This window comes from Condylura cristata, unplaced genomic scaffold (genome assembly GCF_000260355.1).
Source record: "Condylura cristata isolate star-nosed mole 26May11 unplaced genomic scaffold, ConCri1.0 scaffold00033, whole genome shotgun sequence".
In the NCBI taxonomy this organism is placed as follows: domain Eukaryota; kingdom Metazoa; phylum Chordata; class Mammalia; order Eulipotyphla; family Talpidae; genus Condylura; species Condylura cristata.
In genome coordinates, this window is record NW_004567134.1 from 9,848,859 (window position 1) to 9,866,131 (window position 17,273).

General features: G+C 48.9%; 1 protein-coding gene across 1 annotated transcript in view; it reads left to right on the forward strand.

The window, feature by feature from the left end:
* The window catches only part of COL6A5 (collagen, type VI, alpha 5), a 59,672-nt gene that overhangs the window by 15,479 nt on the left and 26,920 nt on the right, over positions 1–17,273 (forward strand). The window contains 15 exon segments of the mRNA XM_012732076.1: positions 293–435; positions 1,037–1,129; positions 2,565–2,618; positions 4,151–4,222; positions 4,526–4,552; positions 4,660–4,704; positions 5,406–5,459; positions 7,252–7,314; positions 8,452–8,517; positions 8,923–8,976; positions 12,376–12,411; positions 12,799–12,861; positions 14,098–14,160; positions 15,098–15,160; positions 16,488–16,550. Coding sequence (XP_012587530.1) covers positions 293–435; positions 1,037–1,129; positions 2,565–2,618; positions 4,151–4,222; positions 4,526–4,552; positions 4,660–4,704; positions 5,406–5,459; positions 7,252–7,314; positions 8,452–8,517; positions 8,923–8,976; positions 12,376–12,411; positions 12,799–12,861; positions 14,098–14,160; positions 15,098–15,160; positions 16,488–16,550 — 959 coding nt within the window.

The window sequence follows — 17,273 nt, forward strand, 5'->3', positions numbered from 1 at the left end:
GTTGGTGAAGTGTTGCACAGTTTTCTGCTGGTGTTTTTCTGCAAGATTTGTGAATCGTTTCTCTAGAATCCTTTTTCTCAGGGGATCTCATGCGAAAGCTGGGCCCCAAGGCTGAGTTTGTGTGAGGAGAATGCTGTGCACTGCCCTCGGGGCCTTCTGACTTCGGGAGTGTGCTTGGTCTTGGGGTTCTCTGGCTCTTTGGATTATGTTCCCTGCATGGGGGGGATGACTGGCTTTCTTGCCTTTCACCTTCATCACCTTTGGTTTTATTTCTGTTATTTTCACTAACTAGGACTTGATGGTCTGCTGGTGGTATCCCTAGATTCAGCTGCTGATGGTCAGTTTTCCAGCTTCGAGTTTGGAAAGGGATTTGATTACAGAACTCACTTGACGATTAGAACGAGAGCGCTGGGTGGCCTCCTTGCACGGTATCTGGTGAGTTGCCAAATAACAGAATCCAGTGATCTCAGTTGTGACAGGAACAAAACGGGGATGGTGAATATTCCCCAGACTGCCGGGTTTGCCCCACTAAATTAAGGGCATCGTTTTTAGCGTGTGTAAGTTTGAAATCCAAGAGCATTGTATTTTATTTTCACAAATCCTTTTACTTTTTGGTTGTCATACCAAAAGAATACATAGGAAACTTAAAGAAACCGACCAATCCCTAATAAAATAATAATAATGAGAGACAAAAGTCCAAAGTTGACTTGCAGGCATCTCAGAATACGGGAGACCACCACTAGAATGACACCAGCCTGACGCAGACGGCCTGTCTCTGCGGGCGCCCTATCCAGCAGGGAGGCTGTTTCCTTTTCACTTGCTTTTATGCACATGTCCAGATGGATTTGTGCAGAAATCTGCTCAGAGAGGGCATGCCGCAGGGCACTTCCTTCCCAGGCACCTCCCTCTCCTCTGCAGCCCGCATCCAAAGGGAGAGGAGGGCCTCCTGGGTGGCAGGTTGATGGCGTCTGGGTGAGTGTAGTTCTTCGCCATGAAGTCCTGACAACCACAGCTCACATGTCCCCTTTTTTTCCAGGGAAATGTCGCAGAAAGGACTTGCTGCTGTACATTCTGCAAGTGCACAGGGCCTCCGGGGCCTCCTGGGGCTCCAGGCGCCTCAAACGTGAAGGTGCCATTCTGTTGGGAAACTGTTGCAAGTGGTAGGAGTGGGAGCGAGCATGGGGGTTTGTTGCCTTCCTCTGTGCTGGTGTGATTGCTTTGGGGCTTGCTCCCGTAGTGCAGGAGCCAGTTCAGAAGGCTCCCTGTCAGTTGAGACTGCCCTTCCCCGTCACTGCGCCTCAGAGGTGATGGTGCTGGGGGGCAGGACCCTTAGAAAGAGTGGTGAAAGTCATGCTGCACAGCACAGGAACCCGACTGAACTGTGAAAAGACCACAGCATTGCAGAGGTATAGACCTTTAAAGAATTCGAAATGATCAATGACACAGTAATCGCATTGATCAGTATCTCATGGTATTTTCATTCAGTGCAATACTTGCAGCTGATAAAATGAGTGAACTGCAGCTGCACATAACAAGATGAATAAATTTTACGAACACAGTAATGGTCAGTGAGAGGAAACAGGAAATTACTGAGGATACGATTTTGCCTAGAAAATTTGAAAACAGGAAAGACCCAAAGTGTCTGAAGAACAGTTGGGTAGTGAGGCTGGGAAGCGTAGGGACTGAGCCCCTGGCAGCCAGAGTGTGTGGGGCTCTGGGGCTGGGCGGGTAGCATGTGACTGGGCTGGGGGCTGCGTCTGTGTTCCAGAGGTGTCTCGGCTCTTGGTCTGTGTGCTGACTGCACAGGTGACCATTTTATCAGAGTCTAGAAACTCCTTTGTGTTTCATAGACTTTTATGCACTTTTTCAAATGGGCTTTAGAGAACATAATTAAATGGGCAACTGTGAGCAGGAGACCCTATCTAATTCTTGCTCATGTGCTACGTACGGTTCCATCCTGTGGGACAGTCCATGATCTTGGACCTTTTGCTGCCGTTTTAGTGTTTTCTTAAGCACAGTTTCCACTCCCATTACTCTCCTCAAGTTAGCGTTTGAATTTTATTCCAAGAATACAGCCCCAGATCTACTAAGCAGACAGTACCTGCGCAGCGGGGGAAGAACACAAACCTCAAATGTAGTATTTGCCACAAATAAGCATGACGCAGCTGAACCCCACGTGCAGAGAGATTGCAGTTGAGCGACACGTACCTTGTTGGGAGAAATACTTATTCCTAGAGCTCTCAGGAAAGCAGAGGAAAATAAAATGATCTCTCTGGAAATGTTTCCGGTTTGCCTGCCAAGAGTTCAGTGACCCAGCTGTCCTCCATGCAAATGCCCCAGGCAGGTACAGGGTGGCCCTGAGCCCTGGGCTGCGTGGGTCGCAGGTCAGCCTCCTGTGGCCGTTGGGGCCATCTTCTGCAAGGACAGGAGTCAATCTGCTCACTCACAGCCATGTCCACAAACGCTCTGACGCTGCTGGAGGAAGTTGCCTTGAATGCCTAGTGATATAACAAGTTTGAATTGATGGAAGATGCCTAAAATGCATGTTTCTCTTTTGCCCTCAGGGCGCTCCAGGTTTAAAGGGCGGCAGAGGACACAGGGGAGAGGTTGGAGACCCTGTAAGTTTTTCTGACAACCCCTTCTCCCCTCCCCCCCCCCACACACACTTACAGACTTTCTTTTTCTTGGAAAGTTTTCTTCCAGAAAACAAAGAAGAGTAGATGGGATTCTGCTTCTGCTTATTTTGGGGGGTGTGGGGGGAGAGAAATGGGTGCTTTTCTTTTCCTGCACTTCTGAGCAGAGAGGAAGGCGGGAGCAGGCTCTTCCATGTTGCCTGGCACATTTTCTGTCAGTGACGGGGAGTACTGGCCAGTGCACAGTACATGGCCAGGAGGGCAGAGCGTCTCTGAGGCGCAGCCTCTTGGTCCTGTGCTACGTGAAGGTTTTCCAATCTGTCTTTGACCCTAAATCCACAACTCTCACTTGGGTCATCAGTCAACGTGGGAGACTGGATTTGGAGGCTCTGAAACCCCAGGGGGGGCCCTGGTTTGGGTGGGGGAAGTTTAGGAGGCATGCGGCTTGCATTCACCCACTTGCACTCACGCCAGTTCCCTGCCTAAACGGCGATGAGATGAAAACCCCAGCTCTGGAGGCAGCCATGGACCATGGCTTAACAGACACCTTATTTATGGGCCCTCAGTTTCCTCATTGGTAAAAACGTCTAAACTCCTCCAAGACACTAGAGTTGCCCCAGATCTACTAAGCAGAAGGACCACTCATGGGGGCTCTCTCAGTCACCCACCTGACCCTGCAGGGCTGTCTTAGAGCCCTCCAGGCCAGAGGGGAGGCACTGCAGGTGGGAATGAGCCTCAGAATGAAGAAAGCAAAGCGAAAGGAAATACCACCATCACCTAGGAGGGAAAGAATTAAGTCACTGCTAAACCAGCTTTCACCCAAGCCATTCACACCTGCCACATACCCAGATCTGAGCCAGGCACAAGGGCCTCAGCCGGAGAGAGAGAGGGGGCCCTGCCTTGGGGTGGCAGGCTGCCTGTCAGTCATCCGTCTCTTGAGCTTCATTTCCTGCTGGCATTTGCCTGGTCTTAAATATTTCCTGGGGAGAAGAACTGATGGAAGATGCACATGCATGAGCTTCGGGTACTTGCCCTAAGTCATTACGGCTCCACTCGGGGATCTTTAACCCGAGCGAGGGGCGCTTCCTGCAAACCCTTGGGTTCGTCTTGCTTTCACGTTCCTACGATAGAGCCCTTGCACGCCAGCTTCCCTGCTCTGCTCCTGGCCTCCTGCTCCTCTGCAGCCTGCTGTGTGGCCCTGCAGGGCAGCCCTGGGCTTGCAGAGAGGGTAGAGCCCACGTGTCCTGTTGGAGGGCTTAGAATGTGACTGGAAGGGGAGGTGACCTCTGAAGTCGTGGCCACACTTCCTGGGGAGGACAATGAAGTGGCCTGGGGTGATCCTGGATCTGTGAAGAAGCTCTGGAGGCTTGCGGGGCCCCCACAGACCAAAGCGAACACGTCTGCAGGGGTTGCCTTGTCTGAAGCCCCGTCCCCACGTGCCCTCCCTTCACTCTTGAACTTGCTGGCAGCTGCTGGCAAAGTGTCACTTTGGATACCAATCTGGATGCCTTTTTCAGGGAACAAGAGGAGAAAGGGGATTCCCAGGAGAAAAGGGGACTGAAGGATGTCCAGGGGCACGGGGTCAAAAGGTGAGGTGCTGCTGAAAATGTTTCCTTTAAAGTCTACGGCGCCCCTCGTTCCTCCTTTCTCTCGCATCACCCTCCCTCCTCTAGTGACCTCTGTTCGTTTATCTGTTGATTAGTTCTGCTTCCTAGTAATCGCAGGGAGTTTTGAGCATCAGTTACATTCCAGCGCCAACCTCTTGGTGCTTGTGTAGACAGAAACCATGGGAGAAGGGCACATCCGCTCTCGGTAGGGAGGCACCTTCCTGCTCCAGCCTGTGACCCCTGCTGCCTCTGATGTGTAAGTAAGAGACATTTGGTCTTTTACAGGGAGCCCAAGGACTTTCTGGACATAAGGTAGGGCAGTTCCTTTTCGGTCAAATTTGATTTCCTAACGGGATTACTGCCTCACCAGTGAGCGCGAGACAGAGATCTCCTTTCACCTGATTGCCCTTTTCTCTCAGGGAGAACAAGGAGAGCATGGGATTGATGGGCTCACTGGGGAAGAGGTAAGTCGTCTCTCTTCAAGTATTTTGCAGTCATCTTGAAACTGATACATATATATTTTGAAAAGTTTATTTATTTATGCTTACAGAACTGGGGTACTGGCCAGAGGTGTGGTGGGTGAGATGATTCACCAGAGACAGAATGGGGAGCAGAACCGGCAGATCTACTGAAATATGCTGCTGAGGGGAGCAGCGGGCGGGCCAGGATAGGTCTGCCAGGCCATGTGGGTCAGCTCCCTGGTGGGGGATTGACCTCATGCTGCAGTGGCTTCAGAGAGTTTCAGAATGTGGCACCTTAACCCGTTGCACCACCAGGGAGTGCCCCCTGAAACTGATATATGTGTGTGTGTGTGTGTGTATATATATATATATATATATATGTATATATGTATATATATATATATATATATATATATTTATTTATACAGAACTGGGGTACAGGCCAGAGATGCGGAGGGTGAGAGGATTCACCAGAAACAGAGTGGGGAGCAGAACAGGCAGATCGACACAGTACACTGCTGAGGGGAGCAGCGGGCGGGTCAGGAGAGGTCTGCCACGCCATGTGGATCTCCTCCAGGGCAAGTGGGGATTGAACTCATGCAGAAGTGGCTTTAGCTTCTTAGTGCAGTGCTTTAACCTGCTGCGCCACCAGGGAGGGCCTGATACATATTTTTAATGGAATTTTTCCCCATCTCTTCTGTTAGGGTGTTCATGGATTTCCTGGAAAAAAGGGAGAAAAAGGTGAACCAGGATCTCAGGTAACACTAACACTTGAAAGAAACAACTTGGTGAAGAGACACGGTCTGAATGGCCGTGTGTCATGGTGATTAGGGGATAAAACAGACAGCTGACTTAAGGGCATAATGAGGGCCTCCTGCCACCGAATAGGTCTGCATTCCTGTTTGGGGCAAGCGGGTAACTGTAATTTTTAACAGTTTCCAGAAAATGAATGCTTATGTCTGTTAGCAGCTTCTGTGTTCACCTTCTTGCATTAGAAAAAATAATAGGCAAGGAAAGATGAAATTATTTTAGTGGCCTTGGTACAACAAAGCACCACAAAACATTATTGTATTTTAAATTAGTTTTCTGAATATGTCCCTGTTTGGGTCCAGGCGATTCTCCTTTCATGTTCTGATCCATTTATTTATCAACTATTCTGAGCATCTGCCATGTGCCAGGCACTGTCATGTGCTAAGGATTCAGAGATAAACTTCACTGTCCTTGTCCTAGAAGCTCCCACGGCGTAGCTGGGGAGGCATGTACCGGCAGCTATGGTATTAGCGATCAGTCGGTTGCTCTGTGGGAGCGGCCATGTTGTGGGCTCCTAACTCGGGGGGCATGGGGAAAGTTCAGGAAGTCTTCCTGGAAGAAGCAATCCCTGAGCTGAATAGGAATTGGCAAGACAATAAAGGAAGGTTATTCTAGGCAGAGGTAACAGCACAGAGACGTGTGGGCTTGGGGACATTGCCAGTTGTTCTCTCTGGCAGGAGCATTGGCATACAGGTAGAGAGTGAGGTGAGATTTGACAAGTGGTGGGAAGAGGTAAGGAAAGCACTCGTAGGCAAGCAGGGGAATTTGGCTCTTAGCCATTGTACATGCAAAGCCTTTGAAACATTTTAAGCAGAGGGATCCCAACCACATTTGCATTATGCACGTACGGCTTGGCAGTGGGGTGAAGGACATGTTGGAGAAGATGTAGATACAAGGCAAAGATGAGAGGTGGAGCTGTAGTCATCAGGGTGGGAGGTGATGGAGCCTTCAGCGTGAAGTAAAGCAACAGCAGTGAGGACAGAACCAAGACCTGTTCAGGCCATGGCAGGGCCTGCTCTTGAGTGAACACTGAGGGTGCAGACCGTAAGGAAGCATGGGCTCTTGCAGTTATGCGAAGAGTAAGCATAAGCACCTCCCTAGTTTTGCAACGGGTGAGACTCGCTTGTCTCGTCCTTATCCTGGCTGTGGGACATAGGGTCTTCTGATCCGGTGACCAGCGGAGCAGAAGGCAAGTCAGTCAAGCTGCCTGCAAGGGTCCTGGCTTAGGCAGGTATGCTTGGGAAGAGCTGAGTTTGAAGTTAACAACGGAATACCCCTGTGGAGGTTTGCAGCGTACAATAGAATTACAGGAGTTAGAAATTTCTAGGTTGATTGGGACACACAAGAGCCCTCACTTGCCTTGTTTAGCATTTTAATTCAAATTAAAGTGAAAATTTTTGCTCTTCACTTGTATTAGCTATATTTCATGTTCTTGGTGGCCACATGTGGCCCATGGCCACCATATTGGCTAGCTTGGAGATAGAGCATTTCCACCATGGCAGAAAATTCTACTGCACAGCACTGTGCAAGCCCCTGAGCGAGTGCTGCACTCCTCAGCTTCTGATAACCCTCAGGTAGGCTAACCCTGGACTTAGTACTGCCTGAGGAGCCTTTCAGCTGAGGAGGAGGAATGCGAATCATTTTGTCTCCTTGATTTCCTTCTCTCCAACACACTTGATATTTTAATGTCATGTAAAACCTCCCAGCAAGCTAACTCAGAAGCTTGTTTTGTTTTTTCAGGGCAGCCCGGGTATCAGAGGTTCCCCTGGGGAATATGGAGAGACGGGCTTCTCAGGGGATCATGTAAGTTTCTGGGGTCCAGTGGGCTCTAATTTGCGTAGTTACTTCACATCTAACTCCTTTCTCATGTCTTCTGCTAGCCTGGAGGCAAATGCTTATCGGGGTGGAAGGTATTGACTAAGGCTTATTTGTTTGGGGGAAAAAACCTACCTCCATTGACCTGAACTGATGATATTAAAAATTCAGAACTAGGAAATGAAATTCCATGTTATTCATCCGCATGCTGTGCTGAGACTTTCAAGTTCCTTTGTGGGTGGGAGGGATGCCTGGATTTTCACTTACTGGGCTTCTAATCTTGAGGTTTCCTATTTGCACACTCCACTCCAGGGAATCTTACCATACCTCTAAGGGAGTGGCATAGCTTGCTTGGACTAGTGCGTCCGTGAAGCTGCCATTACAGAAAAGGGGAAAACTACCAGTTTCAGCAAGCACTCTTTAAAAAATAAGTTATATATATATATATGGCCCTCCCTGGTGGCGCAGCGGGTTAAAGCACAGCACTGAGAATCTGAAGCCACTTCCGCATGAGTTCGATTCCCGCCTGCAGCCTGCCCCGGAGGAGACCACATGGCGAGCCAGACCTCTCCTGACCCGCCCGCTGCTCCCCTCAGCAGTGTACTTCGTAGATCTGCCTGTTCTGCTCCCCACTCTGTCTCTGGTGAAGCCTTTCACCGCCCCTGAGCCTCTGGCCTGTACCCCAGTTCTGTATGCACAAATAAATAAATAAATCTTTAAAAAAAAATAAGTTATATACACGCGTGCACACACATACACATACATACATATATACGCATGTGTAGAAGAACTGGGGTATAGGATGGAGGTGCAGGGGATGAGAGGATTCACCAGAAACAGAGGGGGAGCAGAACAGGCAGAGCTGCTGAAATACACTGCTGAGGGGAGCAGCGGGCGAGACAGGAGGGGTCTCAGCAAGCACTCTGATAGTTCTTGTGTATCACCTAACACCCTCCAAACTGCTTATATATTTTTTCAAAAATGTATGAATTCCAAATAGAGAGCTTTCTCGCACTCCTTACTACTTAACCCAAGTTAGCTTTGTATTTGAACATTGTACTAGTTTGCAAAAAAAAAAAAAGATACTATTTCTTGATTCTGCACTAAGTTTATATCTTCCTTTAGGGGACTCCAGGAAGAAACAGTAACATCAAAGGACAAAGGGGACTCAAAGGAGGACAAGGAAGACAAGTAATTGGATCTATCCTCCATACATGAGTAGATGAATTCTGTTACTAACTTGAGGTTTTCATAAAGTATAAGTCAATTAATTGGTAAACTATGTAGTGTCCTAGTGATTGAAAAATACCTGTTGAGTTCACATTTCCTTAAAATAAGCCAAGACTAGAGATTGCACTTTGCTGGCCAAAGTCGTTAAGCTCCTGGGGGTGACGTTATGATGTGGGGAGATTGATGGGAGCAGCACATGTTGCTATAAACCCAGTCGTGTCAGTCCTCAGAAAGATGCTAACATGGCACATCGTCCTTCGCGAATAACGGGTTGGGATTTTGCTGCTGATGTGTTTGTAATTTATTCAGAATATTTTCCTTTATAATCTTGTGTGTTTGTGTGGGGGGTGATTATTGTATTTCCAGGGTAGAACCGGACAAAAGGGGGCAAACGGCAGCCCTAGTTCCAGAGGAAGCAGAGTAAGTATTTCTGCGGACATTTACCACCCTTCCTTATCACCCGAAGGTGCCACAGAGATTTCAGAACTTTGGTGACTGTAGAGTTGGCTGACCCAGTGTCTGTGTGTTGGTACTGGTGTCACTCGGGACCAGGCGATGAAAAGCTGTCCTCGGTGGGCTGCTTAGCAGCCCCCGCTAATGTCAGTAGGTGCCCCTTCTCCCCACAGTGACATCCGAAAGAGTAGCTGTCGTCAAAATGTTAAGAGGCTGGTAGGGGGGCACAATTACCCCTGACTCAAAAACCACTGTGACACAACCTGCTTCCCTTTCCAGCTTCTAGAAGCCTTTGGAGGGAGTCCGTGACATGAACATAAAAGCCCTCCCCCAGTAACCTGGCGCCTTTGAACTTACGTATTATTTCAAACTGCGTAAAGAGCACCTTTCCTCATATGTTGCCAGTGTCACAGAGCCATAGATGAATTCTTGAATGGACCAAAATGTGGTGAGGACCAAGCCAACGGCAACTTCTAGAACTTAATAGCATGCTATGTGCTATCAAGTCTTTTGGATAGCACCTGGATTCCCTCTTTTTTAGGACCAAGAATCTCTCTTCTTTCTTCTGAAGTTAGAGATGGAATTTTTGTGTTAGAAACCCCTTTATCGTATGCTCTTTTTTTTTTTTAAGATTTATTTATTTGCATACAGAGCTGGGGTACAGGCCAGAGGTGCAGGGGCGGTGAGAGGATTCACCAGAGACAGAGCAGGTAGCAGAACAGGCAGATAGACAAAGTCCACTGCTGAGGGGAGCAGCGGGCGGGTCAGGAGAGGTCTGCCCCGCCATGTGTGTCACCTCCTGGACAGGCGGGGATCTAACTCATGCAGAAGTGGCTTCAGCTTCTCAGTGCTGTGCTTTAACCCACTACGCCACCAGGGAGGGCCAATCATATGCTCTTTTTAAGGAAGTCGTTCTATAAAGGTATGACATTCTAGATTTGACCCTGAGTTTTGTCCAGATCCTTGGCTTTCTCTTCAATTATTAACTTGGAATCTCCTCATCACTTTGCAGAGTGACAGATTGCCTTTCTTTCTGGGCAAGATAGTGGAGAAATGTGTCTTAATTCCTGCGGCCTTTGTTCATCTAGAGTCGTAGTCATCTACAGTTAGTTGATTGAGGTTTCCTAGTGTTTCTGGTAGAATTCTTTGGGACTTTGTTCTGCACACAAGAGAATCAGCATTAATCAGAGGAAGCCGGAGAGTAGTAAGACGAGCTAAATGCTGTAAATTTTAAAGACAATTAGTGTAAGTGAACCTACTTTCAGTTCCAAATAGCTTTCCAGTTATCACCATCAATCAGACACTTCTTGAAAAGAGAAACAGCCAGTTACTCTGTTGCTGCCATGGAGCGGCAAGGAGGGTTTTCTCCCCCATCTGCATCCAAGTCCCTGCCCTGTCATATCCTTTGTAACCTTTTCCCTCCTGAATTAAATAAAGTCACCTGGACACAAAACAACAGCAAGCTCTGTACCCCTCCCCTACCTTTCAGTAAAGGCCAACATTCTCTTTGAGGGTCAGAGGACCTTAAATGGAAGACAGCTCTGCACTCAGACCAGCCTGAGTCTTTGTCCTGTTGTGATTCATCTTCAACTCAGGAAAATGAATTATTGCACCAGCTGTTGCCCAAATATTTGATCAGTGTCCTGGGCCCTTGAGACATTGTTCTGGGCTTTGTTTGTATTAGGCTTGTCACACATGAAGAGAACGTACAGTAATTGCATTTATGCTCGTTTAGCTTCTGTTTTGTGACAAATCACTCTCAAATATTAATTGAATCTTCATAATGAACTATGAGATAGATACTGCCGTTCTACCCATTTTACAGATGAGGAACATCAAGGAGCCTGGGCATCTTGCCCAGGATCAGGATAGGGAGTAAGTGGTGGAGCTGGGATCTGTCCCTGTAGTGGCTCTGTCCAGAGCCAGGGCTGGGTCTGCCACGCAGCTGTTTTGTGCCATGCAGGCTGTCAGGGTAGGGCTGGGTGCAAAACTGTTCTGAGGACGTGACCTCAGCCATTGTGCTCCACTTCTGTGCACAGAATAAACATTCTTTAATCTTCTTTTTTTAAAAATTGAAGTGTAATTGACCTGTAAATCAGTTCCAGCTGTACAGGCTACTGATTCCATATTTGTGTTTCCTGAGAAAGAATGAACATAATCAAGTCAAACTAACAGCCATGATCTATTTCTTTTGAATGGAGAGAAAATGATGACATTGTGGTTAAGCGACCTTCACCTTTTCACCACTCTTTCTTACCGGGAGAGCTCTTCCTGAAGATACAAACAGCTGACAGGTCACCGTGGGTAACTTCCCCTATGTGCATTTTAAAGGCAGAGATCATCGCATCAAGGGACAGAACCTCCTTGGAGGAATTCTAAATGATTTGCCCACCTGGTGGAGGTGATATCTGGTCAGGTAGTGCATTTTAAGGAAGTTCAGAAAGGGAATAGCTGGGAGGAAGTAGCAGTTCTGAAGTAATTCCCATGACTGCCTTTCTGAATTACGAATACAATTTTTAGTATTTGTTTTGTACCTAAAGTGCTCACAACATTAGTTGTTTATCACAGCACAAAGTACATTGGTGGTTGTGATGTTCCACATCTATCTCAAGGAGACTGGGTGGGAGTCGCTGGTTAGGGAAGCGTGAGCAGATTATATTGTTACTGTTCAGGAGAAGGAAGTTAAGCTCTGGGGTCTGAATCATCTTCCTCCTGGAAGGGGGCGGTGTGACACACACGGCCACCAGGGGGAGAGCCTGAGCCAGTAACGGGAAGTCTGGCACACTAGGCACAGAGTTCGGCTTCAATGGCAGGCAGGCTGTGCTCAGAGGAACCGGGTGGTATCGCTGGGACCCCCACAGGGTTAAGCAGAGCCCTCTGTCAGTTTCCTCCGTGTAGAGTCCCAGTGGGCAGGCCCGAAGGCAGGACTGTATTGAACGACTTTTAGCACCTTCCTAGGATCTAACTGGGGCCCAAGACAGAGGCAGCCAGATGTGACACAGCAGGTTCTCATGCGGAAAGCCACTGATTATCAGACAGCAACTCTGGGATTTGCTGGAGAGGACAAGGTAGAAGCCAGGCCCTTCAGGGTGATTGGATTCTCCAAACAGCCTCCTGGATAAATGTCAGAGGCTTTCAGACTGGAGCTGGGTCTGCAGTGATGTTTAGAGTGGTTTGCAATCAATCCCCCAAATGTTAGTCCGTAATTAAGTACCCAGTGTGAAAACTTGTCTTTGGAAAGTGCCTCAGGGAAGTCATGTCTGTGACCTGCTCATCACTGTGTCTGTTGGGGAGTGAGCGGCGGCTTGGCCCCGAACTGCCGTCCTTGCGGACACCAGCGCTCACACTTTACTGTTTCTGTCCTAGGGAAGAGAAGGTCCAAGGGGAGCCCGGGGGCCTTCAGTAAGTGTCCTTTCCCTGCTCTCCTGCCTGGGCGGGGAGGAGAGGGCTTCTGGAAAGCAGCACTGGGCGTGGGCGGGCAGCCAGCAGGGATGCTGTGGGCAGCCCTGGGCACTGGGAGTGGCCTGCGCAGACCCAGACTGGATTTGCTGCTCTCCGTGAGCGTTGCAAGTTGACGACAAGAGAGCAAATTCCTCTTTATGATGACGAATGATCATGTGTTCATTTCCTCGGCTGTGTAGACGAGTAACATCCTAGGCAAACTAGGAGTTGAACCCAGAAAATAGCAGCTGTGAACTCTTGTTCTAGATAGATGCTAGATGCTAGAGAGAAAGTCTAGAAAGTCTAGAAAGTGCAGAAAGATCTTAATTCCGAAAATTTGTCCATCAGGGGGAACCAGGACCTCCCGGACCCAAAGGTGAAATGGGACCCGAAGGCTTACAAGGCCCACAGGTGTGTTGGAAGATTTCATGAATGTTGAGAAGTAATTCTGCTGGGAAAGTGCGGATCGTTCTGCTTGAATGAATAACAGAAATTCTTTCTTGACACCAGCCCTCCCTGCCGGTCCGGCTCTGGAATTCTGCTTTCTCGCCTTGGGTGGGCTGTTGGTGTCCGTCAAATCTGCGCCCACATTGCTCGTTCAGGAGAGGCGGGCTCGTGTGCTCACTGGCGCTGTGTGTGCGCGTCAGTACCAGGGGCTTGTCAAGACCTCCCTTCTACACCAGCCCCCAGGGGCAGGAGCAGAGCGCCGACTTTGCTTGCGGTCCCACACGCGCTCCTGTGGAGGGTGTCAGGAAGTAGAAGCTGTGACTCAGTCCCCCTCCGCTAACTCCGCAGGCATGCAAGTGCTTCTGCAGCACTGGTGGGAGCCGTTTGCCACTGGCTGTGGCCCTTTCACTAGTGATGTGGCAGGGTGGCTGTCTCTGCCTCTTGTCAGGAGGACCCAGGGCCAGCCCTAGAGAATGGCCTTGTGACACATGGGTATCGAGTCACTTTATGGACCCAGGATCATTCATATTAGGTTGAATTCAGGATTCCCTGAGAGTTTGGGGTCCCTGGACTTAGCCACCAGCGAGAAGGTCCCCTCGATTGAGTAACCATGGGGCCAGCCTAGCTCCATGGCCAGGTTTGGTGTGGGAGCAGCGATGTTACCTCAGCTGCTCAGCATCCCTTGAACTCCGGCCGAGCCAAGGCTGGCCCGTGGTGCCATCTGTGCCGGGCGGCCAGGCCGCTGCTCAGTGGGTGCTTTGGAAGCGAGAAGCACCACAGCGCCTCCGGCTTTCCTTCTGCTCCGGCTCCTTGCTTCGGGACTTGCCGCCAAAATGTCCTCCTGTGCTGTTGTGAGACAGTTGTTCTCTGTTCTGTGTGTTGATAAGCACCTTGACCCAGGGAGCCTGCCTCATCAAAGAATGCATCTGACCGGCTGCCGATGTTTCCTGCTTCCTGCTGTGCTTATGTCTCCATTTCTCCCTGTCAGAGAGGCATGAGGGGCTCACCCCAGGCAGAATTCCTGAATCAGATCTAGATGCTGTCCCCATAATTGCTCTTCTAAAACATGCTTAATCTCAGAGCTGAGAAATGCGTGAAGGATTGGGTGAGGTCACTGCATTTCCATGGAGTGCTCCCCAGCATTAATGAAGAAAGACGGTTTTCATTATCCCCACTGTTTTTCTTTTGTTTCCATAAAAGGGGTCATGGGGCCTCCCTGGCAGGAAAGGGGAGAAAGGAAGTCTCGGGCCTAAAGGACCTCAGGTGAGCGACCCAGAAACATCTGTGAACTTTTATTTTCCTGTTACCTCAAAACATTTCCATGTTCATTTTATATCATTTGCAAAGTAGTCTTCGTTCTTAGGTTAACTGGACACAAACTTTTAGCCCAGCTCTGATTTCTTGCACGCACCTTACATGCTTCTCTTTCTCACGCACCGTGTTTTACCATTAAAGCAGGGACACCTCTCCTCAGCCTGAAGAAAGCATTTGGGAGGACACAAGTGAACATTTCAAAGCTTGAAACGTTATTCTGGTTTCAGAATAACTTAAAAAGTGCCTTATACATCTTCATTGACCATAGATATGTGAAAACAATCCCACCAAGATCCCTCACTCCTCAAATGTGAATCCCAGGTTGAGCTCTGAATTCACACTCTGAGTCTGTTTGGCTCTTGAGTGTCTCACAGAGAGCAGTGAGAGTCCAGCTGAGGAGGGATTTGCACGAAATCCTCCCTGAAACTCTTCCATGTCTTCAGCTCAGACGTAGGCTTCAGAAGGCCAGGGTTCCCTGGGCTTGCTCGGCTCTCTTCCTAGCAAATCAAAACTGTTTTGCCCACTTTCTGACTGGGAAACTGAAACGCACTGTACGCCTTGCCGTGCGCAGTGTCCCATCATGGACGTGTGCGTGCAGAAGCCGCAAGACAGCTAATGTCCTGGCCTGACCGGCTGAGCGCACCACAGCGCCAATCATCCCTGCATTCACCATGTTCAGAAGCTGCTTTGATCAAGGGCAGCTTTGCTCGCTCACTGAGCCCCTGTGGCCCTCTGCCCGGGACTCATCCGCTCTGGGCCTAGCTGTCCCTCTGCACAGGGCGCCATCAAGGAGCAGTTAGAAGTGACTGTGAAGAAAAGCAAAACCAATCTACTGGGTTCTGTAAGAATGGCTGCTGTGCCAGCATTTGTCTCTCTCGCCTTTCAGGGTTCTCCTGGGTACCTGGGAGCCAAAGGGAACGATGGAAGACCTGGGCCTCCAGGGAGAAAAGTGAGTGTTGTTTCATACAGGGCCCAGACGCTGAGACGAAAGTGCCTCCTTTCTTGCCTTGATGTTCTTGTTAATTAAATCTCACATGATGCAGTCCAGGCACTGTTAGGCACCTGCCCTACCCCACCTCCAGCTTTCTGGTAACATTCTTTTCCTTCCACTGAGCAAAGAATGTCTGCTTTCCTCTGCAAAACTACACCGTTTCACTAGGACAGACAGAGCAATCTCATCCATCACAGGACACAACTCTAAAAATGTCAGCTCCCTGCAGCCTGAATGTTGACATGCACTTGGTGATGGAGTTGGCTGGAAGGCAGGGACGGGGCTGGAAGGGGTGTGAGCGCAGATCCGGCGGTGCCTGGGTCCTGTCGAGCACAGCCCTCCCCTCTGAGGTGGCCAGAGGGCAGCTGTTGGCCTCTTCAGAGCCTCACTCCCCTGCCTACAGCCTCCGCAGCTCCCTGCCCCTGGCCCACTTCACCTGGGACCTGAAGGGGCACCGGATGCCCTATCTGAGAGGCCACGTGCCTGTTTGAAGGCTCAAGCTTACATTTCACATTGGATCTCGGAGCTTCTGTGGTTTATCTGAACTTCTCTGTGGTCCTCACCAAAATTTCCAAACTTTAAAGTAGCTTAGAAGACCCTGTGCTATTTGATCCTGTTTAGTTGTTCTTTTTTTTTTTTAAGCCTGGCATGTACTTATCACGATTTGGACATATAGCCTGACCCTGTTTAAATCTCAGGCTTCATTGCTCATATCCTCCTGCGTGCCCGAGGCTCCCCTCCAACGCCTTCCCTCAGCTGGGCCCTTTTCACTCCTCCCTTCATCCTTCTCCCAGTGCACATGGCTTATCCCTGCTCTTCTCCTTCAGGTAGTCACCCTCTTCAGCCACACCAAATCTAATTTAGAGTCCCTTCTCTCTGCTTCCATAGTCCCATGAACCTTATCACACACTATTGCCCACCTGACTCTTTCCAACCAGACTTGCTTGAGGAAGGCAAGACCACACCTGTCAGGTTCAACAGTTATTATCCAGGACAATGAATAATAGGTGGACAGGCAAATGAGTCAACTTTTCCTGGAGTAAATTTTCCACTCCTTGCCTTCTGCAGTCCTCGTAACAAGGGAAAGCCTGAGTCCAGTCTTGTGCTGCTCATGATTTTTCCCTCCTTTAAGATCATCAAGTGTTTCCTCCCATATGCCGTCTCCTGCAGAGTACTGAACCCTTGCCGAGAACCTTGCGTCTACAAGTCTAGTAGAAAGAGCTTTTTAATGTAGAAGCCAGGTTTGATTTTCCTGATCTGAATCACTTCCTGTCTCATTTACCAGGGAGAACACGGATTTTCTGGAGCTCAAGGACCAGTGGGGCAAGCAGGTCAGCGAGGAAAGCAGGTACGACCTTCTCAGCTTTGGTGCTCAATTCTGAGCTAAAGAGAAGGGGGGCAACCTGAGTATTGAAGATACTTTGGCACCCCGAGGAAGATGTGGGATGTTCCTCCCCAACCCTGCAGGCCTCATTCCACAACTAGTCTGTCTACTACAGAGAGGACAACAGCAAGGGGGAGGGGACCTGCAGAGAGGATAACAGGTGAGTTAGGTCAGATCGTGGCTTTCAGTCTTCTAATGCCCAGCATGGCCATGTAGGTGCATGTCCCCTGAGAAACAGCACCAGCCATTTCTCTGTGGTTTGCAAAACTCTAAAGTGACAACAGAAAGAGGGGGGAAAGGTCAAGAGATGGCACCCCTGGAGGCCCTGGCTGTACTGGGACCTTCGTTGTGGAGCAACAGCTGCAGGAATGGTTCTTACTCCTTTGTAAAAACATCATTACAAATGTTATGCATAGATAATGTAGAAAAATTACCAAGCAAAAGATAGCAGGAATGGTGAAAAATATTACCCATCATCCTACCACTTTGAGATTTTTATCATTAACGTTTTTGAGATACTAAAAAGAAAAAGTATTCTACTTTCCCACTTATAGTGAGCATATTTCAGTGTCATTATATTTCTCCCTCAACATTACTCAAGATATTCTACTGAATGTATCTGCTGTAGTTCATTTGACCTATTTCTTGTTACTGGATATTTAATTTATTTTCAGCACTAAAGAGTCT